The sequence below is a fragment of the Bos grunniens genome, chromosome 16, assembly GCF_055505025.1.
Source record: "Bos grunniens cultivar Pamir isolate PY7600 chromosome 16, Bosgru_T2T1.0, whole genome shotgun sequence".
Lineage (NCBI taxonomy): Eukaryota > Metazoa > Chordata > Mammalia > Artiodactyla > Bovidae > Bos > Bos grunniens.
Window position 1 is genome coordinate 1662018 of NC_141180.1, and position 26265 is coordinate 1688282.

The 26265-nt window shown below is 47.9% G+C and overlaps 1 protein-coding gene across 6 annotated transcripts in view; it reads right to left on the minus strand.

Moving 5' to 3' along the window:
• CAMSAP2 (calmodulin regulated spectrin associated protein family member 2) overlaps positions 1 to 26265 on the minus strand; it is a 97592-nt gene that overhangs the window by 66860 nt on the left and 4467 nt on the right. For 4 of the 6 annotated variants that reach the window (XM_086343149.1, XM_086343148.1, XM_086343147.1 and 1 more), the window contains exon 2: positions 8679 to 8938. In XM_086343149.1, coding sequence (XP_086199275.1) covers positions 8679 to 8938 — 260 coding nt within the window. Of the gene's footprint in view, positions 1 to 2948; positions 3213 to 8678; positions 8939 to 26265 lie in introns of those variants that run through there. The other 2 variants (XM_086343151.1, XM_086343150.1) reach the window with 2 other exon arrangements.

A 26265-nucleotide genomic window follows, 5' to 3' on the forward strand; every position in this document is an offset into this window, starting at 1 on the left:
AGTCGTGTCTGACTCTGTGCAACCCCATAGACGGCAGCCCACCAGGCTCCCCCGTCCCTGGGATTCTCCAGGCAAGAACACTGGAGTGGGTTGCCATTTCCTTCTCCAAAGCACAAAAGTGAAAAGTGAAAGTGAAGTCACTCAGTCGTGTCCGACCCTCAGCGACCCCATGGACTGCAGCCTTCCAGGCTCCTCCATCCATGGGATTTTCCAGGCAGGAGTATTGGAATGGGGTGCCACTGCCTTCTCCAAAGAATGCTCATACTACCGCACAATTGCACTCATCTCACACACTAGTAAAGTAATGCTCAAAATTCTCCAAGCTAGGCTTCAGTAATACGTGAACCGTGAACTTCCAGATGTTCAAGCTGGTTTTAGAAAAGGCAGAGGAACCAGAGATCAAATTGCCAACATCTACTGGATCATCAAAAAAACAAGAGAGTTCCAGAAAAACATCTATTTCTGCTTTATTGACTATGCCAAAGCCTTTGACTGTGTGGATCACAATAAACCGTGGAAAATTCTGAAAGAGATGGGAATACCAGACCACCTGACCTGCCTCTTGAGAAACCTGTATGCAGTTCAGGAAGCAACAGTTAGAACTGGACATGGAACAACAGACTGGTTCCAAATAGGAAAAGGAGCACGTCAAGGCTGTATATTGTCACCCTGCTTATTTAACTTATATGCAGAGTACATCATGAGAAACGCTGGGCTGGAAGAAGCACAAGCTGGAATCAAGATTGCCGGGAGAAATATCAATAACCTCAGATATGCAGATGACACCACTCTTATGGCAGAAAGTGAAGAGGAACTAAAAAGCCTCTTGATAAAAGTGAAAGTGGAGAGTGAAAAAGTTGGCTTAAATCTCAACATTCAGAAAACTAAGATCATGGCATCTGGTCCTATCACTTCATGGGAAAAGATGGAGAAACAGTGGAAACAGTGTCAGACTTTATTTTGGGGGGCTCCAAAATCACTACAGATGGTGACTGCAGCCATGAAATTAAAAGACGCTTACTCCTTGGAAGGAAAGTTATGACCAACCTAGATAGCATATTCAAAAGCAGAGACATTACCTTGCCAACAAAGGTTCGTCTAGTCAAGGCTATGGTTTTTCCTGTGGTCATGTATGGATGGGAGAGTTGGACTGTGAAGAAGGCTGAGCACTGAAGAATTGATGCTTTTGAACTGTGGTGTTGGAGAAGACTCTTGAGAGTCCCTTGGACTGCAAGGAGATCCAACCAGTCCATTCTGAAGGACATCAGCCCTGGGATTTCTTTGGAAGGACTGATGCTAAAGCTGAAACTCCAGTACTTTGGCCACCTCATGCTAAGAGTTGACTCACTGGAAAAGACTCTGATGCTGGGAGGGATTGGGGGAAGGAGGAGAAGGGGATGACAGAGGATGAGATGGCTGGATGGCATCACCGACTCGATGGGCGTGAGTTTGAGTGAACTCCAGGAGTTCGTGATGGACAAGGAGGCCTGGCGTGCTGCAACTCATGGGGTCGAAAAGAGTCAGACACGACTGAGCAACTGAACTGAACTGAGCTGAAAGCTCAAATGTGGCAACTAGAAAGCACCAGTTGATGGTGTGAGGGGGGGCCCCTGGGAGGGGATAGGTAGGGGCCCCAGGAGGCTCCATCCCTTCCCCCAGGAGGTCACAGCAGGAGACTGGCAGCCTACAACCCAGAAGCAGCCTCAGCAACACCCGGCCATGACGACTCCCTGGCCTTGGCCCCCTAGCCTCCAAATCAGGGCCGGGGGATAAGCTCTGGTTGTTTATAAGCAGAGCCTGTGGGACTCTGCTGCAGCCCAGATACCTGGCCCCGTGCAGCCAGCCTCCCCGGCGCTCAGTTTGCCACGTGCTCCTCTCACCACGTTCCTCTTGGCGGCCACACACCCTTCTCATGGAGGGGCACCCTGCTTCATGCTGACAGTTTCTGCCAGGCTCCCCAGAATTGATGCAGAGCAAAATCCACAAGGACGAGAATAGGGGTGGCAGCACAGTGTGTGCAGGAAGAACACGCACCAGGTCAGGGGTCGGGGAGGGTCAGGGCGGCCGCTGCACCGCAAGGAGCTAGTCTCCAGTCTATACCAGCTCACGATGCAGCTCAATCCCGAAGGAACAAGCACCCAGGCAAAAGCGGGCAGACGGCCTACACAGACATTTCTCCAAGGAAGACACACAGATGGCCAAGAGGCAGATGAAAAGATGCTTAACCGCACTAATTATTAGAGAAATGCAAATCAAAACTACAATGAGGTATTACCCCACATGGGTCAGAATGGCCATTATCAAAAAATACACAAACAACAAAGGCTGGAGAGAAGGGAACCCTCCCACCTTGCTGGTGGGAATGTAAACCAGTGCAGCTGCTATGGACGGCACCGTGGAGGCTCCTCCAAAAGCTAAACACAGAACCACCACGTGACCCGGCAGTTCCACTCCCGGGCATAGAAATACCCGGGGAAAAACTTGGCTCGAAAGGATCCATGCACCCCAACATTCACAGGAGCGCTACACACAACCGTTAAGACACAGAAGCAACCTACAGGTCCTCTGACAGACAAATGGATAATGAAGATGTGGGGCGCACGACGACGGAACGTTAGCCACTGAAGAGAACGACGTGATGCCACCGGCCGCAATGTGCATGAACCCGGGGATCATCGTGCCAAGGGGAGTCAGACAGAGAAAGACAAGTATCATCTGACATCACTTGTACGTAGAACCTAAAAAACTGATCCAGATGGACTCACTGACAGAACAGAAACAGACTTAAAGAATGAGTTTACGGTCACCAAGGCGGGAGGGTGCAGGGAGACACACACACAGAGTCGCCTCGACTCCACCTCAGCAACGCTCCTCCGGCACGCCCAGAGCCTCCATGCTCGCTCCCCAGCGCAAGCCCGATGCTGCCCTGCCTGGTGCAGAGCCATCACCTCCAGGATGAAGGACACGCAGAGTCATCGTGCCCATCCTCATCCAGTGCTCCGGCCTCAGTGCTCGTCGTCTCTGGACACGTTCCCGTGCTGAAGCTGCACTCCAACAGCGCGCTCCCACACACCAGCTGCACCTCTGTGCCTGCCCGGAAGCCCCTTCACAGCTGTCAAGACTCAGCCCAAGAGCAGAAGTGAGTCTGGAGCCCCTACACTCCTGAAACACACGTATTGTAAGCTGCTTGTTTCTCTAACCTCCAGGAGAATGCGAGCCCCTGGAGGACAGAAGCTCCTCCCAGTCACAGCATGTGATACAGAGTATGTGGCAGAAGTGCTGCCAGTAAACTGAAAAAAATTAACAGATGGCCTGACTTCAGGGTTATTATAAACAGAGGTTTGTGAGGTCATCTGGTACAATGAACACACATTCAACAAGTTATTTCTAGGAGAGAGGAATCTGGAGTTCTAAACAAAATAAACGCTAAGTCAAATGTAAAAAAATGGTTATATCCAAAGATAACGTGACTTTGAGCCTTGAAATACGAATGGAATCCAAACCAGGTCCACGATCCACGCAGCAGAAATACCAAGCGCTACACGTGAAGAAAATCCTGTTCAACAAATGCCAGGAGAATTTAGCATAATTTTTCACAGATAAGCTCTGCTCATAGTTTGCAAGACATTATTCTACACGGGTGACTAGAAATAAGTCCTTCCTCAACCACTACTGTAATAAATCTTACATTTATATAATCCTCTTTCTCTAAAGGGCAATTTTTAAACTTCTTACATGGGGAAAGGTTTTCCAAACTTCTACATGGGTAAGTGACTGAGTTCCAGCGACGGTGGCGCCATGGGGACCCCAGAACAGCAGTGGGGGGCCAGTGTGCTGGAGGGGGACAGCAGTGAGGAGGATGGGCGGGCGGGGTTTTTGCTCTTTTGTTTGTTTGACGCAGGCAGGATAAAAACAAGTCCATGCACCACTACTGGCACAGCAAACCCCCAGGAAAATAGCACGAAAACTTCTTCCATGATCCTGTAATGCACAAGAGTTAAAAATCCCAACTAGGGCTCATAGCCTCTGCAACTGGCCGATTATCCAGACTCGTCTCACACGCGTCCCCCGTGCAGGGGCGACGTCACTCGTGACGCACAGCATGCCTGCACAGCCCAAACTGCGCTGGGAACTTCTTCAGCCTGTCGCCCCTCACCGATCCCTTCCCACCCACGGAAACCCCGTGAATCACTCAGCCCCGACGCCTTTCCTCACCCGCCGGCAGCAATCACCACACCCGCCTGTATGATCCCAATGCTACGGCTTACACTCCCATGGGGAGCACCCATTTCATGCTAACAAGCATTTTTCCAGTCTTCTTTCTCTCTGGATTCTAAGGTCCACATCATCCAAGTGCAGGCATCCGTGGTCAGGAGAATGTGGATGACAAAACACGATAAAGTAACACTCCTTTACTTGCAGGAATAGCCTTCCTGAGGGTAAACAGATGTTTCCATCATCCCTCTGTTTTAAACACAGCTTCACTGGTCTTACACCACAACAAGGCAGAGTAATGGACAGTGTGAGTGTGTGTGTGTGAGTCGCTCAGTCGTGTTCAACTGTTTGTGACCCCATGGCTGTAGCCCGCCAGGCTCCTCTGTCCATGCGATTCTCCAGACAAGAGTACTGGAGTGGGTTGCCATGCCCTCCTCCAGGGGACCTTCCTGACCCAGGGAACGAACCCTGGTCTACACTGCAGGTGGATGCTTTATCACCTGAGCCACCAGGGAAGCCCTAATGGATAGTACCAGAGATGCACTATAATTTTTTAGCTTATATTGTGTGAATACCCCAAACATCCATTGAAACAATGCTGACAGTTTACCGAGAGAACATTCCGTGCCTTCCTTACCAAATGATCGATCAGCACACTTTAGTTCCCATTAGGCAGACAGAGTACTAAAGCTCTTTCTGGTACTCATTAAAACAAAGCACTTCAAAATAAAATTTTTCTTTATATGACTGCTTCAAAACAAGATCTGATTAATAAAGGTTATTTTATAAATCAAACATGAAAATCAATCTCATTATTTCACATCACACATACTATATACATTTACTTTAATAGAGCTTTATGAATATCAACTCTTTTTCCTATATATGCAAACATGACTGGAAAGCTGATTTATAACCAAGAGTTTGATTCATAACCAGTCTACAGTTTACATAGCATGAAACCAAATATTTAAGTGCTCAAATTTGCTTTGGATTACAGCATTATAAATTAGAAAGTCAAGAGTTTTAGCTCATTCAGATTCTAATTCTAGTCTTGCTACTAAATAACAGCGCTACCCTAGCCAAACTGCTTAACCTCTAAATTCTAAGTATTACATATTTGAAATGACTGGAGTAGATCAAATTTCAAATTTCTCAGATCACATTCTTGATCACAGAAGTCACTCTGAACACTTGTTAAAAATACACGTCCCAGGGACTTCCCAGGTGGTTCAGAGGTTAAGACTCCATGCTCCCACTACAGGGACATGAGTTTGATCCCTGCTTGGGGACCCTGCATGCCTCAAGGTGCCTCCACCCCTCTTCTAAGGCCCCATGCTAGCAGCTCTACATGGAGGGCCAGGAAGTCTGTGTTCAAAGTTGCCCTGGACTGTGTTCCCCAGGCTGGTCGTGACTGGCAAGTTTTCTACTACACACAGGTCAGCTCTGATCTCTAAGGCTCTTTACAGCTATGAAATTCATAGAATTTAAGATTTTATGACACAGATCAAATCCATCAGCCCAATCTGATGATATCAAACACAGTACACATGCAACTTCATTTTGTTGCAGAGGAAAGTTCAAAAGCTACAAGTCCCATCTGGCTCCACTTGCTACAAGTCCCTCAACTTCCAAGTCCTCCTACGTACTAGTACTTGTGCGGACAGATAACCTGAGAGATGACCTGACTCGGGTTAGGACGTGCTGTGGTTCCAGGGCACACAAGTCGCCGACTGGAGCACTGACATCAGGTCTCGGAGCCTGTGCCTCCCGCCCAGCGACTGTGCACGCACTGCATCTGGGCTCTGCTCACGGATGTGGGCCAGGCACGCGCACGCCACGGTTCAGTCCTTCCGCCAACCTTACAGACTACAACGATGCTCGGAATAATGGCTGATACACATCCTAACTACTGAAAAACACACTTCCTGACAATGCTTTCCTCTGACGTAAATATAGAAGAGCGTGTTTACAGGCTGCACTCTCACTGTCTGTCTTTAAGTCCACTCAGATGGAGAGAGATACTCCCCAACCGGTGCTCTCACTTTTGCTTTAAAAAAAAGGCATTTCCTTCAACCCCACCCAGCCCAAGCTGACCACCTCTGTTCAGCAAGCCCGCCTCACACGCACAGTGGCGTTTGTGCCGCCACCACATATTCCCCAAGAGGCTGTGAGGTGGCACGCAGAAATAAGGCTCCGACCAAGACAGTGTAGAGGTGGGAGGCGTGGTGGGGGCCAGTGTAGCAGTGCAATTAAACATACTAGTTTTCACTACACTTCTCAAAATGCAGGACCAGGAAGGATATTGATTCTTATTACTCTAAAACCAAAAAGAATGGTTTCTTAAGAAACGAAGTTTTTACTAGTACTCTTAGGAAAGTTTCTCACACAGGTCTTAGAAAAATAGTAATAGCACAATATCATCAATCAAAACTTCATAGCAACTGGAAAACCTTAAATCAAGTTGTAAGAAAAACTGAAAGTATACAATGAAAACACAGATCAGTCGGTGCAGCACAGCAAGGGGAAGACGATGTGGTCCAGCACGAGCGTCTGAGGCCCCCAAACAGAAGCCAGACCCGGAGAAGCAGCGGCCTTACCCTTTACATCACGCTCCTGAAACCTCAGCTCCTGGAAAGTGAAAGTGAAGCGAAAGTCGCTCAGTCCTGTCCGACTCTTTTTGACCCCATGGACTATACAGTCCATGGCACTCTCCAGGCCAGCATACTGGACTGGGTAGCCTTTCCCTTCTCCAGAGATCGAACCCAGGTCTTCCACATTGCAGGTGGATTCTTTACCAGCTGAGCCACAAGGGAATCCCAAGAATACTGGAGTGGGTAGCCTATCCCTCTCCAGCGGATCTTCCCGACCCAGGAACCAAACTGGGGTCTCCTGCAGTGCAGGCGGATTCTTTACCAACTGAGCTATCAGGGAAGCCCTCAATTCCTGGAGTCAGATTTAACAGCAAGATCAATGCAGAGTGAAAGTAACCTGATGGGAATGCAAGAGCAGTCTACCAAACCTGCACCGCCACACACTCAAGCTGCACTAGGAAAAGTAATGAAGGAAGCGTGGAGAGTCTGCTCCACTCTTATTAGAGAGGACCTAGAACAGACAACCTCCTCTGAGGAGGAGCAGGTCCTGTGACGTGCACCGCCGGCACCTCAGAGAACTGGCACTGGGCAGACCCTGATGCAGACTCGGCACAGGGACACGCTCGTAACCACCCCCTTGGCCTGAGCAGGAAGCAAAAGCAGTCAGAGTAGGAGTGTCCACCCAGTGCAGTGACTCCAGAGAGCGGCCAGTGAGCTACTGCAGGGCCCCCTGAGCAGAGTTCTGCTCAGCCCTGGGGCCTGCAAGCTGCTCACGGGCACCATGCAGGTGTGCAAACCTCGGACGGAACCGTGAGGTGAACCTGCAGCCGTCAACAGAAGGCCACAACCTCCCATCTGACAAGAAACATTCTTAGTTTTCCTCAATGATTCTGCAGTTTAATAAATCTATTACTAAATTCATTAACTAAAGTTTTCTCGAGACATTATTCTCCATTTCTTGAAAGTAATAAAAAGAGGTTGTTTTAAAGAAGGAAAACAGGCAGAAAGCAAAGGTAGGTCAATCAGCTCTTCTAGTGCTATACTTGGTAAACTAACTTTCCCTCATCTTTCTTCAGTCTCATAATTTCATATAGTCTTCTACATATACCTCTCTTCTCTCCTCCAAGGAAGACAACCAGCCTCATACGAGAGCCTGATCTAATCCAACATGCGAATGAGTCACTGTTCCATACCATTCTCGACGCCCAGGATTTTGTAAACGCGAGTTCAAGCAGTACCACAGACTGACGCAGGACACACCGAACTCCAGCACTTGCGTGTCTCCGGAGCTGCGGGGAGGAAGGGCACGCCTGCTCGACCCAGGCCAGCACACAGCCCTGCACTGTGTGTTCTCCACAAGAATGCGTTCTTGGTTGCTAAATAAACTCAAATACTGAGCACACAGAAACCTACCAAGAGGTCATTCACGCATATAAACCAGCACTCACCACTCCCACCTCTTTCCCAAGAAGACAAGGATGCCCTTTACATCTCTTAAAGTCTCTGGGATGGAAAAAAGTAAGCTTTTAAACTGGGGGAAAAAAAAATCACTTTAGTTGGAAATTATGTGATTGTTTCTCCCGAGTATTAGAATGGGACCAAACATTCCAAAATAGTTCATTACACTCTTCCTTCGTCGGATCTCTCTGCTATACTCCTGAAACACAGCACTGTAAATCGACCACACTTCAGTTCTTAAAAAGACAAATCTTCAGTTTGAAAATGAGGTTTATGAGGAAAAAGATAACTATTAGACTCCAGGCAGAGACAGCAGTGCAACTGTAAAGCCTAGGTCCCTCTGCTGTGTGACACACGTCACGCTCAGAAGCACACACGTCAAACACCATCGGCGTGGCCGCGAAGACTCACCATCTGGATGGGCTTCTTGTGCAAGTCTCGCTCTGTCACCAGCTTCTCTTGGTCGGTGACATAGAGGCCCTTCTGAGCTAAGGCCTGGATGACGGCGTCATGGCCCAACAGGGGCTTCGCAGCATCGCTCCTGAGGATGAGGCTCCCGGCGCGGCAGTACAGCTCGGCGGAGAGCAGCAGGCCGACCACGGGCGGCTTGATGTGCTCCTGGTCATACTGGTCCGTGTAGAACGGCTCTCGGAGCTCCTCTGGCACATTCTCTACAAAGATTAAGGGGGAAACGTTCTTACAAGATTTGTATAAAAGAAACACAGTTTATTTAATAGCATCACTTATGTCGTAAAAGATTTCTGCTAGAAACAACAATAACCCTTTAACTGAACAGATGATTTATTTGACCATGGCAGACAGTCTGGAATGAGAAAGAGACAGAACCTTCCTTTACTGAAGATACTGTCCGAGTACATCACGAAAGCCACCGCCAAGCATCAAGGAGAAACGCCTCCTGAGCCCAGCAACTCAGGAGAAAGCGCTCCCACATGTGCACTCGGACACGCAGGACGAGGGCAAGATTCCCAAAAGCCTGTGCCAGTGAATCCCCTCCCATCCAAGCAGCCAACCAGGAAAGGCAGCTAACAGCCGTTTCAGGGACCCCAGGCCTCGACACCCGAGAGTGTAACATCGTCTGCCCACCGTCTGCTGTCCCCTTGCCTCCCACCGCTGGCCTCTCCCGCCCTGCTTGGCCTGTCAGGGGCAGTTAGAGCTGAGGTTCAAGGACAACCACCCTCAAATGTCCCGAACGCCAGAAAACCCTGTTACTACACTACCCCCATGACCACCTCCGTCCGACCCCACTGAAGCCCTCCTGGGTGCCTGACCGATCTGCCCCAGGGAGACAGACGGGCAGCTGAGCAACGGGACCAGTCTCTGAGTGTCTCTCTGGAGGCCAGGCCACTCCCCAGGAAGAAGGCCCGGCGAGAACGAGCGTCGACCCCCGCCCCGAGGAAAGGCGGGCATCTGAGCAGCAGGCTCACGTGCAGCCGCAGTCACAGGACACAGGCAGCCACCAGCCAGGCCTCGTCCGCCTTCTCTGGAGAGTCAGGGTTCACTGCCACCCACTGCCGACTTCAGGAGCTTCCTGAAGAGGCAGCTTTAGTGTAAGCTCAGGAATGTCACAGCATGAACAGAAGTCCAAAGAGCGTATTCACAAGTATTAATATACTCCGTAGCAATTTTACCTTAAAGCTTTTGAAAAGTCCAATCATTTAGAAAACTATTTTCATCAAATAACAGTATTATAATTACTGCACATTTATTTTACATACCAGTATGGGTTCTGGGGAATTCAAGGATTTAGAAATAATCTCTACACCCAAGGACATAATAATCTACAAATAGTCTAGACAGATCAAGTTTGTCAATTCCGAAACTGGAGACAACAGTAAGCAACAAACGACCCAGCACAAAATGAGAGAGACCAAGTGTGCGCTTCAAGTTCAAAGCAGTAAGCACCACGGCAGGCTGAGCCACCTGCATCCAGAAAAACAGGAGGGGAAGAGCAAGCAGAAACTGCAATCACAGGGTAAAGAGGGTCTCTAAACAGGAGGGGGAAGAGGAAGACAGAAGACCGAACAACTCGGCAGAGAAAGGGTTCCAGTAGGAGGACAGAAATGGTACAGACCTAACAGAAGCAGAGGATATTAAGAAGAGGTGGCAAGAATACACAGAAGAACTGTACAAAGAAGATCTTCATGACCAAGATATTCACGATGATGTGATCACTCAACTAGAGCCAGACATCCTGGAATGTGAAGTCAAGTAGGCCTTAGAAAGCATCACTATGAACAAAGCTAGTGGAGGTGATGGAATTCCAGTTGAGCTATTTCAAATCCTGAAAGATGATGCTGTGAAAGTGCTGCACTCAATATGCCAGCAAATTTGGAAAACTCAGCAGTGGCCACAGGACTGGAAAAGGTCAGTTTTCATTCCAATCCCAAAGAAAGGCAATGCTAAAGAACTCAACTACCGCACAATTGCACTCATCTCACACGCTAGTAAAGTAATGCTCAAAATGCTCCAAGCCAGGCTTCAACAGTTATGTGAACCGTGAACTTCCAGATGTTCAAGCTGGTTTTAGAAAAGGCAGAGTAACCAGAGATCAAATTGCCAACATCTACTGGATCATCGAAAAAGCAAGAGGAGTTTCAGAAAAAACATCTTTTTCTGCTTTAATGACTATTGCAAAGCCTCTGTGTGGATCATAACAAACTGAGGAGAATTCTGAAAGAGATGGGAATACCAGACCACCTGACCTGCCTCCTGAGAAATCTGTATGCAGGTCAGGAAGCACCACTTAGAACTGGACATAGAACAACAGACTGGTTCCAAATAGGAAAAGGAGTACGTCAAGGCTGTATATTGTCACCCTGCTTATTTAACTTCTATGCAGAGTACATCATGAGAAACGCTGGGCTGGAAGAAGCACAAGCTGGAATCAAGATTGCCGGAAGAAATATCAATAACCTCAGATATGCAGATGACATCACCCTTATGGCAGAAAGTGAAGAGGAACTAAAAACCCTCTTGATGAAAGTGAAAGAGGAGAGTGAAAAAGTTGGCTTAAAACTCAACATTCAGAAAACTAAGATCGTGGCATCCAGTCCCATCATTTCATGGCAAATAGATGGAGAAACAGTGGAAACAGTGACAGACTTTATTTTTGGGGGCTCCAAAATCAGTACAGATGGTGATTGCAGCCATGAAATTAAAAGATGCTTGCTCCTTAGAAGAAAAGTTATGATCAACCTAGCTGCTGCTGCTGCTAAGTCACTTCAGTCGTGTCCAACCCTGTGAGACCCCATAGACGGCAGCCCACCAGGCTCCCCCATCCCTGGGATTCTCCAGGCAAGAACACTGGAGTGGGTTGCTATTTCCTTCTCCAATGCATATTAAAAAGCACAGACATTACTTTGCCAACACAGGTCCGTCTAGTCAAAGCTATGGTTTTTCCAGTAGTCATATATGGATGTGAGAGTTGGACTATAAAGAAAGCTGAGTGCCAAAGAATTGATGCTTTTGAACTGTGGTGTTGGAGAAGACTCTTGAGAGTCCCTTGGACTGCAAGGAGATCCAACCAGTCCATCCTGAAGGACATTAGCCTTGAATATTCATTGGAAGGACTGATGCTGAAGCTGAAACTCCAATATTTTGGCCACCTGATGTGAAGAGCTGACTCACTGGAAAAGACCCTGATGCTGGGAAAAACTGAAGGCGGGAGGAGAAGGGGACGAGAGAGGATGAGATGGCTGGATGGCATCATTGACTCAATGAACATGAGTTTGGGTAAACTCCGGGAGTTGGTGATGGACAGGGAGGCCTGGTGTGCTGCAGTCTATGGGGTCGCAAAGAGTCAGACACGACTGAGCTACTGAACTGAACAAGGAACTGCAAACAGTTTTATAGAGGAAAGTGACCCATTATGACTGATGTCTGGGGACAGTTAATCTAGTATTCAATACTGATGGTGATAAAAATCAGAGACAGAAGTCTGCAGACACTAGGAAATGACACGGGAAGGAGGCAGGGCAGCAACGCCAACAGGAAGGGAAGGACAGGGACAAAGCCTGAGGGCCCAGGCACAGAGCAGAGAGAAGGGGCCAGACGGCACCCAGAGGTGATCAAGGCAAGAGGCACATCACTAACAGAGGAAGGGAAACCAGAGGTAGCATCTGCTCCAGAAGCAGGACCGTGACCTTAGCTCCAGACATGCTGAGTTTGGAACAACAGCAAAAATACCCAAGTGGAAATATGGGAAAGGCAACTGGGGATACTGGACTGTGGAAAGAGGTCAAGAGTAGCTGGACCAATTTGGGATTTTGGAGACATCTAAAAATATCATCCTCATTTAATAATTGAAAACTCTTCCCTTCCTTCAGAGCCGCATTAACCAGCTGTGAGCCAGCCTTAAACCTGACAGACTCTGCAGGGCGATGGTAAGCTCTGTCATAAACTACAGGATGCAGGGTCAGTGTTCATTTCAATTCCTGTATCCCAGGAACTAAACGGAAGCTACTAGTAGAACAAATTTAAAAGTGAAATCATTTAAGATTATTATAAAATGTATACATGATAGATTTTTTTTCTACAACAATGAAAACTGACCATTACAGGTGACTTGCTACCTAAACACCAGTTGTGCAAACTGACTGCTTGCCATCAGTTTACAAACTTCACCACACTGTACATCCAATTACATTTACATACTGCATTCACATCCTTCCCCACCCATGAGCTTTATTACAACCTGGTGAAACTGTCAAACCAGACAATATACAGATAAATATTAGGACCGTGTTAACAACAAAAGAATGGGAAAGATTAGAGATCTCGTCAAGAAAATTAGAGATACCAAAGGAACATTTCATGCAAAAATGGGCTCGATAAAGGACAGAAATGGTAGGGACCTAACAGAAGCAGAAGATATTAAGAAGAGGTGGCAAGAATACACAGAAGAACTGTACAAAAAAGATCTTCATGACCAAGATATTCACGATGATGTGATCACTCAACTAGAGCCAGACATCCTGGAATGTGAAGTCAAGTGGGCCTTAGAAAGCATCACTATGAACAAAGCTAGTGGAGGTGATGGAATTCCAGTTGAGCTATTTCAAATCCTGAAAGATGATGCTGTGAAAGTGCTGCACTCAATATGCCAGCAAATTTGGAAAACTCAGCAGTGGCCACAGGACTGGAAAAGGTCAGTTTTCATTCCAATCCCAAAGAAAGGCAATGCTAAAGAATGCTCAAACTACCGCACAATTGCACTCATCTCACACGCTAGTAAAGTAATGCTCAAAATTCTCCAAGCCAGGCTTCAGCAGTACGTGAACCGTGAACTTCCTGATGTTCAAGCTGGTTTTAGAAAAGGCAGAGGAACCAGAGATCAAATTGCCAACATCCGCTGGATCATCAAAAAAGCAAGAGAGTTCCAGAGAAACATCTATTTCTGCTTTATTGACTATGCCAAAGCCTTTGACTGTGTGGATCACAATAAACCGTGGAAAATTCTGAAAGAGATGGGAATACCAGACCACCTGACCTGCCTCTTGAGAAACCTATATGCAGGTCAGGAAGCACCAGTTAGAACTGGACATGGAACAACAGACTGGTTCCAAATAGGAAAAGGAGTACGTCAAGGCTGTATATTGTCACCCTGCTTATTTAACTTCTATGCAGAGTACATCATGAGAAACGCTGGGCTGGAAGAAACACAAGCTGGAATCAAGATTGCCGGGAGAAATATCAATAACCTCAGATATGCAGATGACACCACCCTTATGGCAGAAAGTGAAGAGGAACTAAAAAGCCTCTTGATGAAAGTGAAAGAGGAGAGTGAAAAAGTTGGCTTAAATCTCAACATTCAGGAAACTAAGATCATGGCATCTGGTCCCATGACTTCATGGGAAACAGATGGGGAAACAGTGGAAACAGTGTCAGACTTTATTTTGGGGGGCTCCAAAATCACTGCAGATGGTTACTGCAGCCATGAAATTAAAAGACGCTTACTCCTTGAAAGGAAAGTTATGACCAACCTAGATAGCATATTCAAAAGCAGAGACATTACTTTGCCAACAAAGGTCCATGTGGTCAAGGCTATGGTTTTTCCGGTGGTCATGTATGGATGTGAGAGGTGGACTGTGAAGAAAGCTGAGCACCGAAGAATTGATGCTTTTGAACTGTGGTTTTGGAGAAGACTCTTTAGAGTCCCTTGGACTGCAAGGAGATCCAACCAGTCCATTCTGATGGAGATCAGTCCTGGGTGTTCTTTGGAAGGAATGATGCTAAACCTGAAACTCTAGTACTTTGGCCACCTCATGCGAAGAGTTGACTCGCTGGGAGGGAATGGAGGCAGGAGGAGAAGGGGATGACAGAGGATGAGATGGCTGGATGGCATCACTGACTGGATGGACGTGAGTTTGAGTGAACTCTAGGAGTTCGTGATGGACAAGGAGGCCTGGCGTGCTGCAACTCATGGGGTCGAAAAGAGTCAGACACAACTGAGTGACTGAACTGTACTGAACTGAATACTCAATAAGGGCTTTTATATGCAAGCCCTGTCATAAACATGCATTCTGTCTTTCAATACGAACAATCCTCGTCCCTATTTTACACATAAGTAACTCAAGAAAGGCACTGTGCCACAGGCACACAGCTGATAAATGCAGTCTTAACTCTAAACTATGTAGCTACACAGATTCAAAAATAACGACGTCTGCCAGGATCACCAAACTGGAAGGTAGAAGAGGACAGCTTAGGGGTTATTTTCATTGTGCTATGATGTACCCACAAATCTAAGTTATGAAAGTGCAAGTTTCAAAAAACTTCAATGCAAGGAAAAGGGAAAGGAGCAATAGCAAGCCTCAGACTGTTTTAAGAACATGACAAAACCGATCGTTCCATCCCTAAAGGACGTAGAACTGCACACCGAGTACTGTAAAGTAGGTCACTTTCAAGAACAAGACTTCAAGAACTGCATATGCTGAAAAGACAACGTCGAAAATGTCTATCATTTTGCAAACAGTACAAAACTGTCGTTCCTTAAAACAACAGTTTGGAGTTGTATCACATTTTAAAACAAATGAACTGAAACTGCGTATTAGAAAATAAATAGGCAAAATCAAAGATAAGAAGTTTCACCCTCCCCCTCATCTCCAGAGTCCAAGAAGATAAGAAATTAATACTTGAGAAAACTGAAACTCCACTCCCAGAATTGCAAAGGGGAAGAGACAAGTTTTTCTTGAGTACCAGGACTTAAGCGAAAACCTACCACGCTCATGTTACTATAAATAAATTCTGGCTAGAGCAGGGCTTTGAAACTCACCACCACCTGAGAGGCCTGGGCACCGGCAGAGAGCACAGCAAGGGTCTTGCTCAGGGCCCTTCCCCACAGAGCTGAGTCAGCACTAGTAACCGCTGCACCCACACACCAGCAAGCGACTCAGATCTCCTTAAACAGTGGCTGCTTGGGTGGTATGCTGCTGCTGCTGCTGCCGAGTCGCTTCAGTCGTGTCCGACTCTGTGCGACTCTCAGCCCACCAGGCCCCGCCATCCCTGGGATTCTCCAGGCAAGAGGACTGGAGTAGGGTGCCATTGCCTTCTCCCTAGGGGAGTGCATTTCAGAAATGTCACTACTTAGCCAGGGGAATGCTGCCTTAATTTCCAAATCTAAAAACTGTGTCTAAGACAATTACTAAGACAGAATTTGTGAGTATCAAAAACTCCAAGTGAAAGTAAACCCTAGACCCTGAACTCTAAATTAACCAAAAGACAAAAAAATGATCAGTAATATTAAAAAAAAAAATCCCTAGTATCAGTAATCAAAGATTAAGTTACAAAGAGTCCGCCTATCAAAATGACGAATCGTTGCTAAACCCACTATTGCCAAGGAGGGACTCACCCAGGCCCAGGTCTCTTACTCCCACAACTCACACCGCAGCAGCTCAGTGCCGGATGCACCTGGAGCATGCAATGGACGTCTGATGGTTCAAAACGTTACTTTGTAAAATTTTAGTCATTGGCCTTGTTCTAAAGATACGCGCAGATTTCAAATTTCCCCTCAAGCCCCAGATTCTGCACTAGCAATCCCAATTTACTCCTTGCCTCTGCTTTGAAAGCCCTGAGAATTCCCTCTAGGCCACCTGACTTCTGCAGCGGCATTCCCTCTTAAAACCTGAGTCGTTTTCAGTTATCCTAATTCACCAGCAGCAGGAGGCAGAATGGCAGAGTGGGGAAGGCTGGCGCTCTGGAGCCCTGTCTTACTTGACGGGGGCCCCTGAGTGCGGTCATCCCCTCCCCGAGTTGAGGCCGCCTCCCGCTGCCCACATGTGTCAGGTGTCTGCCTCCCCGGCTCTGGACCTCAACCTCTGCCCCTCCGGGCCGGCTGGCGGGCCACAGACACTGAGTCTTTGGGCTTCACGCCACCCAGTTGGCCCTCATCCTCCCACGGGAGCTGTGAGCCATCATCCCCAGACCCCCCTTCCCATCGGTCAACCTGTTCTCATGACTGCTGTCCCATGATATCGGGTCTGCTATTCCCTCCACACCGCAGCCTCTAGGAGAGCAGGCCCTTCCCCATCCTTGGCATCAGCACCCAGAAGGGTGCTTGGAGCACAGCACGGGCAGGGGGCACCCCGTCTCTCCACGCAGCACCCCAGGTGTGAAGTCCCCACCCACCCCTCCCACTGCCCTGAGAGACACAAGGGCCTCTTCCAAGCTGCAGATCCTCACCAGCCTCCAGGACGCAGGGAACCTCAACCCCAAGACCAGAGCCAGGTTCCTGGGCAACAGGGGAAGTAACGCACATGGCGAGGGGAATGTGAGGGCAAGCTCCGTGGAGCTGGCCTCAGATGGGAAGTGTCAGCATGAGCACATGCATGACACGCACCTGTGACGGCGACAGAGCGCCCGAGCCTCAGGTCACGTCTGCCGAACCCCAGAAGCAGCAAGAGCGCGCCTTCATCCTGGTCTCTAAGACCCTCCCACGAAAGCAACCAGGACTCCTCAAGAAATGGCTGCTTCCTCCCGAGCTGGAACAGCAAAGTACACGCTCAGCTAAGAATGCATGCACGCGCATGCCAAGAAGTATCAGAGCCAACAAATGAGGGGACTGTGTCAGCTCGCAGGACTCCGCTGGAAGGAGATTCCAATCAGCCAAACCTAAGACAATCTGAACATCAAATAAATAATGACAACAGACGACTATAACCCACTTGAATAAACAAGAATGTCCATCCTGTTGTAAGCAAATAAATGAGTAAGTGTGTGAAAGAAAAAGAAGGGAAAACTCTTCCTTGTAGCAGAATACCAACTAAAAATGGGATACAGTAAATAGGGTAATAACTGACTCAAGCAAGAATCACTGTGGGTGCTAAGTCAGTGGGCCAAAGTTTGATGAACAGGATGTTTCAAATTATCTCCCCGCAAATTGCTTCTTAATTAAAAATGGAAAACAATAATTTCACAGTGGAGAAAAGTAGCAGATACCACCTGAAGCAAGAGATCAAAGTCTGGAGTTGCCTGGTGGCACAGTGGATAAGAACCCACTTGCCAATGCAGGGGACACGGGTTCGATCCCTGGTCTGGGAAGATTCCACACACTGAGGAGGAATCACTAAGCCCTGCACCACAACTCCTGAAGCCTGCACGCTCCAGGGCCCTCGAGACACAACCACTGAGCCCACGTACTACAGCTACTGAAGCTCGTGCAGCGAGAGCCCGTGCTCCACAACGAGAGAAGCACTGTGACTAGAGTGCCCACATGCTGCAACAAAGACCCAGCGTGATCAAAAAGAAACAATTTTTTTAAAAGAAAGAGATTAAAGTCCACCTCACCAACCGAATGCACACCGTGTGCCTATGACACGACCACTGGAGACACAGCACCCTCCTGTGGGCATCCTGCCCGACCTGCTTAACTTGACTCTATCACGAAGACACGCTGACAGATCCAAATCGAGGGACCTTCTGTAAAATAAGTGGCCTACAGTTTTTCTAAGATAAAAACACATTTTAATAAAGGAAACAAATGGGCACTGCAGGCTCAGACAGTCCGGGGGTGCTGAGAGCTGGGACTTCCCACGTCTACCCCGCCCCCAGCCGTCTTATCCTGGGAGCACAGAGGGTGGGGGACCAGAGTGCGGGGCTGCCCAGCGGTTTCCCTCAGGTGCCTCCTGGGTGTCTTGGCCCAGGACCCCAGGAAGGTAGGGCAGGTGCCAGGCAGGGGGCACCAAAGTGCACCTGCCACCGGAGAGACAGGGAATAGAGAAGGGGCGGTGGAGGGGGTGCAGGGAAGGAGGGAGGGGAAAGAGAGGAGACATCAGAGGACAAGAGGGAAGAAAGCCAAAGACAACGGGCTGGCAGCAGGTGCCGGGAGGGGTGCAGGGAAGCGTCTCAGCTCCCGGGTTTCCATCGCCTCTTGTCCGGGGCAAGGTTCTGTGCACTGGTCCTTCTTACTGCCTGGGGCTCCTGCTGGGACACTGCCAGCGGCCAGACCCCGTCATGGGCGGCAGAGGACCAGGGGGCAGGGGGTGGCCCTGCAGGGACCAGCCTCCTCGTGCAAAGATACAGCACCTGAGGCAGGGACCTGGCGCCCAGCCCCGCACGCAGCAGGGTGTGCAGGCTTCACCACGCCAGCACCGTGAAGACGAGGACAGACAACAAGCCACCCAGGTTACAGAGCTGACGGAGACAAGCCAGTTAAACTCGGCGCATGATCCCGGGCGGCTCTGCGAAGAGAAGAGAGTGGCAACAAAGGACACGAAGACAATGGTAAAGTTGAACTCCGGATTAGATGATGTAACGGCAAGCTAAATTTCCCGATTCTTAAGATTTTCAGATTATCTGAGACTTACTGTTCATCTTAGGAGACAGCCTGAAGCATTTAGGGGTAGAGGATACAGTGTCTCTAATTCATTAGATGCTTACTCCTTGGAAGGAAAGTTATGACCAACCTAGATAGCATATTCAAAAGCAGAGACATTACCTTGCCAACAAAGGTCCGTCTAGTCAAGGCTATGGTTTTTCCCTTGGTCATGTATGGATGTGAGAGTTGGACTGTGAAGAAGGCTGAGTGCCAAAGAATTGATGCTTTTGAACTGTGGTGTTGGAGAAGACTCTTGAGAGTCCCATGGACTGCAAGGAGATCCAACAAGTCCATTCTGAAGGAGATCAGCCCTGGGATTTCTTTGGAAGGAATGATGCAAAAGCTGAAACTCCAGTACTTTGGCCACCTCATGCGAAGAGTTGACTCACTGGAAAAGACTCAGATGCTGGGAGGGATTGGGGGAAGGAGGAGAAGGGGACGACAGAGGATGAGATGGCTGGATGGCATCACTGACTCGATGGACGTGAGTCTCAGTGAACTCCGGGAGTTGGTGATGGACAGGGAGGCCTGGTGTGCTGCGATTCATGGGGTCGAAAAGAGTCGGACATGACTGAGCGACTGATCTGATCTGATGTATATATACATACATACACGTGTACTTGTGTCAGGGAAAGGGAAAGAATCATAGAACAAACGGGACAGAAGGTCAACAACTGATAACTCTGGGTGACGGGTATTGGGGAACTCCTACTATTTTTAGACATTTGACATTATGCTGAGAAAAGTCATGAAACCTCCAAACGCCCCAATCAGTCTTCTCCCAGTGTCCTCACATCACAGACCCACAGCACCTTCCAAGTGCACAAGCCTGGGGCCTGGGCGTCATCACTGCCGCCTCCCAGTCCCTCAAGCCCCAGATCAGACCCATCACCACGCCCAACCCAAAGCCCTCCCTTCTCACAGTCTCAACGCACACCTCCCAGTCCCGCTCTCAGGACTCTGCATCTGAACTACAACACAGTTGTAGTCACAGTTCGAAAGCGTCAATTTTTTGGTACTCAGCATCAGTTCTCTCCGACATTTGTCTCTGCAATGTTCACTCTTGCCCTGCTCCAAGCCATTCTCTACTGTAGCCAGAGTCTGCTTCTTTCCCGTGGGCAAACTTGATCAGGTGACACACCACACCAAGCCTCAGGGCTTTCGATGATGTCCAATTTCTTCAAGGACTCAGTGCCTTCCTCTGACCCCCAGGAAAGTGGCCTAGGCTTGCCTGCATCCCTGGATCACACAGTGCCTCTGCTGGCCACGCAGCCTCGGGACCACGCTCCTGTCCCCTGCACAGCCTCTGACACCCTGGTCACCACAGCTCAAAGTGCTCTTTCTCCCTACTCTTCACTCCCTTCCAGATTCTCAGGGGCCACTGACCCATCACTTTGGTCCAATTTCCCCTCAGTAAGCGGCAAAAACAGAGCAGTTTTCCTGTCTCTCCTTTACCTTAGAAAATGCACTTTTACTTTAAAGACTATTCGGTTCTACTAAAAAAAATGCATAGGTTTGTAAGATAGATGCGAAAACTTTAAAGATATTTGAAGTATAGGTAACTACTAGGAAATAAAAAGTCTGTTAGCCATAGACAGAACTCAAGGAATGTATCGCGTAAAGGCAAGTGGTGAGCAGCATATGCACACAGAAAGGCAATGCTGTTGTTCAGTCGCTCAGTCGTGTCCGATGCTTTCCGACCCTGTGGACTACAGCACACTAGGCTTCCCTGTCCTTCACTGCCTCCCTGAGTTTGCTCAAACTCATGCCCATCGAGTCAGTGATGCCATCCAACCATCTCATCCCTCTGCCGCCCTCTTCTGCCTTCACTTTTTCTCAGCATGAGGGTCTTTTCCAATGAGTCAGGTCTTTGCATCAGGTGGCCAGAGTATTTCATCTTAAGCTTTAGCATCAGTCCTTCCAATGAATATACAGGACTGATTTGCTTTAGGATTGACTGGTTTGATCTCCTTACTGTCGAAGGGACTGTCAAGAGTCTTCTCCAACACCACAGTTCAAAAGCATCAATTGTTCAGTGCTGAGCCTTCTTTATGGTCCAACTCTCACATCCGTACATGACTACTGCAAAAATTATAGCTTTGAAGTATATGTATTTTGGTCAGCAAAGTGATGTCTCTGCTTTTTAATACGCTGTCTAGGTTTGTCATAGCTTCCCTTCCAAGCAGCAAGTGTCTTTTTTAATTTCATAGCTGCAGTCACCATCCACAGTGATTCTGAAGTCCAAGAAAATAAAGTCTGTCACTGTTTCCACTTTTTCCTCTTCTATTTGCCATGAAGTGATGGGACCATATGCCATGATCTTAGTTTTTTAAATGTTGAGTTTTAAGCCAGCTTTCTCACTTTCCTCTTTCACCCTCATCAAGAGGGTATTTAGTTCCTCTTCACTTTTTGCCATTAAGGTAGTATCATCTGTGTATCTGACGTTTTTGATATTTCTCCCAGAAATCTTGATTTCAGCTCATGATTCACCCAGCCTGGCATTTTGCATGATGTATTCTGCATATAAGTTAAATAAGCAGGGTGACAATATACAGCCTTGACGTACTCCTTTCCCAATTTGGAACCAGTCAGTTGTTCCATGTCTGGTTCTATCTGTTGCTTCTTGAGCCACATACAGGTTTCTCAGGAGGCAGGTAAGGTGGTCTGGTATTCCCAACTTTTTAAGAATTTTCAATGAAGCAGATGTTTTTCTGGAACTCCCTTGCTTTCTCTGTGATCCAACGGATGTTGCCAATTTGATTTCTGGTTCCTCTGTCTCTTCTAAACCCAGCTTGTCCATTTCGAAGTTCTTGGCTCAGGCACTGCTGAAGCCTAGTGTGAGGGATTCTGAGTGCTCTAGCATGTGAAATGTGTGCAACCGTACCATCGTGTGAACGCTCTTTGGCCTCGCCCTTCTTCGGGCCTAAAATGAAAAGTGACCTTCTCCAGTCCTGTGGCCACTGATGAGTTTTCCAAATTTGCTGGCATACTCAGTGCAGTACTTTAACAGCATCATCTTTTAGGATTTTAAATAGCTCAGCTGGAATTCCATAAATATTTATGATAATTAAATATGCATGAGACTAAACAAACAACAGGCAGTGAACACTACATATACACGAACACTTCATAGTCTGAATGCTTAAGTGAGCCACCCATTGGTGATACTCACTCTGGCCTATGCATCCTCTGCCCTAGAGGCATGAGACCCACTCCGATTCAGCAGGCTTCCCGACATGCCTGACGCGTGGGGAAGCTGTGGCAGGCATGCTGTCCCTTGCCTCCCTGACGGAGCGAGCGTGTGGCCTGCGTCACTGTGGGCCTCCGTGTTCCAACCTCGGCTCCGACTGGTGTGAGCACACCATCTGTAGGTGAGGCTGCTATAGCAGAAAGTGGTGGACGAAGCTCAGGACGAAGCACAGGGGGTTCACTTTGTCCTACACGTGTCAACCCACCCCACCTCTCCCCTCACTTCTGTCGACTGATTTAACAAACCATGTGACATAAGCACTCTGACCTGGTTTGTGAGCTTTTCTGCTCCATGACCTTTGGGGTGGGTGCCTGGCAGTGCACTTGGAGGCTAGGGTTCATCGAGGACATTTCCCCCAGGGTACCCAGACACTTAATTCAGGGAAGAATATTCCAAGTAACAAATGAAGAAGTCATGGCAGAAAGAGAAATAACGAGACATTAAGTGCCTCCTGGTGGAAGTACAAAATCTATGAAGCATGCCAAAAAAAAAAAAAAAATCAAACATGAATCCATTTAATTCTCTAAATTTAGCTGTCAGTATATAAGAAATACAGGGGGCCAAAAAAAAAAAGGGAAGAGAGAGAGAGACAAAATTGTAAAGATGGCCCTAATTCGATACTGACTGGAGCAAATGAACTGGAAGACAAAGAGTGAAAACATGAGGGCGAGGTAGAGCGGTGTGATGATGGCGGGACTTCAGTCACACTTAAAAAGGGAGCCCCTCGATAACGGGGGACTCGCGCACCCCAATGCTCATGGCTGCACTACTCACAACGGCCAAGACGTGGAAGCAGCCTAGGTGTCCGCTGACAGAGGAACGGATTAAGAAGATGTGGCAAATATATCCCAGGGAGTATGACTCATCCATAGAAAGGAATGAAATTGTGTCTTTGCAGAGACATGGATGGACCTAGAGACCATCACACAGAGTGAAGTAAGTCAGAAAGAGAAAAATATTGTACTGTAACGCACATATATGGAATCCAGAAAAACGGTACAGGTGAACCTATTTGCAAAGAGAAACAGACACACAGACACAGAGACAAAACAAGGGCACTGACGGGAGGGGAGGGGTGGACGAACGGGGAGACTGGGGTGGACACACACACACTGTGGGTACCACGCATGAAACAGGTAACCACTGAGGCCTGCTGTGAGCACGGGGAGCTCTGCTCAGTGCTCTGTGCATAGCAGGAACCAACGCAGCACTGCCAAGCAACTCAACGCCAATAAAAAAAGAAAGGGAGCCCTGACTTCTGGAGACACTCGTACATTTATTGATGAAATGACTGGATGGCAGGGATTTGCTTCAAAAGACGGGCAAGGGGACAGATAAATCAAGGTTGGCCATGAGCTGTTGACTGTGGAGGTTGGGTAAAGAGTACATGGAAGTTTCCTGCTGATGTATATACCTGAGATCTCCTCTCATTGAGCAGCTTTGTCTGTTTAAAGAGAAAGAAGGGTGTAAGAGAAGAGCAGAGCACTTTCTGTGATGCTGGGAAGAGCCCCGGCCTGTGTAGGACATGAGAGGACCCTGGAGTAGGGGCCATTCCTAAGTAAAAAAAAAAGAAAAATCTCTCTTAACACTCCCCACAATATCATCTTTCCTTCCCTGTGTCCAGCTGACTTCCCACTAAATCTGCCTTCTGTACCTCTGGACTCGTGAATCTATGCCTGTCTCACCTCTTCAAAAAATATGAGGTATCAAAAGTAAAATTTCAAGGACTTACAGTCAAGCCCTCTAAAACCCATAAAAGAAAGTGGAGATAGCTTTAAAAAAAAAAAAAAAAAAAAAAGGACAGTTCTGCTATTCAGAACCTGTTAAAATACAAAATTCTACAAAATGCACCAATCAGGGAAAAATGTACAAGTCAGCAATCTCGTAATTTGAATGTCATTTAAAAAAAAAAATGAGAGAGAATGGAAAACAAGAAGTTGAGAGAGAATCTTGAAAGAAGTGGTAAAATGCCAGCAGAAAAAAAGTGAAATCGTCTACTTTGAAGCTTTCCTTTGCTGAGGACAAATGCCATTTCAGATATATTTTATTTCAAGAGCCTAAAGTACTTAAAAATTGTTCGTACTCCCCATTTTAGAGCTAGAAAGTAGTTTGAAGGAGTGAGCTGGGAGTGGGTCTGCTGAACTCCTATGAGGCACAGGCTGCTGCCCACAACAAGGAAGGATCCATCCAGCTGTGCTGCAGCAGGGACCCCTGCCTCACAGTTGTAAATGAAGAAACACAGTATCTACTTAATAGGGTCGTTCTCAGAATTAAAAAAATAATGCGTATAAAATGCTCAGAACTATACCTGACACAAAGTATGTGTTCAATAAACTATAGTGGCTTTCTTAAAAAATCTAACATGCCTAGGATAATTTACTTATCTACTAAATAAATACCAAAGTCCTTAATGTGGCCTCTCGAGCAATCCCACCTTACCTTTCAAGCTGGATCTCCTGCACTCAGCACAGAAGCCCCCTGCAAGCTCAGGTCTCTGTTGCTGCACTGACACCCCCGGCTCTGGGCTCCCTGCCTGCACATGCACGGTGGGCTCCGCCTGCCACGCCTACTCTCCACTTGGCCGGCCCCCCTCCCTGGTCCCCACCATCTCCACTGCCCCGGCTTTCTTCACAGACCGCTGGGAATGCCAGTGCCCTCCACAGCGCCCCCAGCTCCTTCCGTTCTCCAGGGCACTGGCCAGTTACGCAGCTCCAGGATTTCGCCTGAACTCTGCTACGGTTACACACTGACCATACCTCTGTACTAGAGCACAAGCTCTCAGAAGACAGGCCCAGTTTATACACCTGCAGCCTCTGACCCAGCTAAGAAGACCACCACTGGAAAATTTCCCCTTCCAGGGCCTCAGTGTTTTCACACTTTCTTAATTCTCCCCCTAACTTGGATTGCTCTAATTCCGACTTCTCTTCCTCAGCCTCCTCCCCAAACTATTCTCAGTGTTCACTACCCTAGATTCTGTCTCAAATCTTCCCTCCCTCTATGTTTCATCTCCTTCCCAGTTCAATGACACTTCATACACAGAAGATTCCCAAATTGCTATTTTGTAGCCTCGCCTGGTCAACCCTCCTCCATACCCACATTTACAGCTGCCTACCTTATTGGATTTCTCAGATAACATGTTGGCCAACACATTCAGTTCAAGGTTCCCCAGAACAAAGCTGACTTCCCCTTCCCACTGGCCGCTCCCCGCTCAGCCAATGGCACCTGACTCACCCTCTCAGTCTCCGACAGCAAAGCTCAAGTAACCCGGTTCTCCTTACAACCTCAAGTGACCTCGCCCCCTTCCCAGGCATTCCAAATTCAGCCCTTTAGAAACACCAGGGACTAGGTCTCAGCAGTGTTTTTGCTACCTTTGCCTCTTTTCCATTAATCCGACTCCTACCCATACAGGACAGTGGTAGAGAGGGCAGCTGAAAACAGGCACAGAACACACGGTCGTATGCGGGGTGGTGTGGGGCGAGGCCCTGAACCCCTGGGCCTCATTTCCTCATCAGCGACCCTGCACAGCTCCACCTCTCAAGGCTGTTATGAGGACCAAAATGAGATGGAACACAGAAAGAGACTGACACACAGGAAGAACTCAATAAACATTACCGGCGTTTCCATGCTGCCACCTCAGCTCTCACGACCTCATGCCCAGACTCCTGTGAGAACTTCCCAAACCGGCCTCTCTGCTCCAGGCTCCCTTCACCACAGTGCTGGCCACTGAGAGCACAACTTCACACGTGCATGAGAGTCGGGTCTCATGCAGGATTTTGACAAAATGTATTGGGATATACAAAGAAGCATAATAAGGAGTATTTATAGTATCAGATAAAAAAAGCATATTAAATAAAAATAGCAGATAAATAGCATATTAAAAAGCAGAGACATTACTTTGCCAACAAAGGTCCATCTAG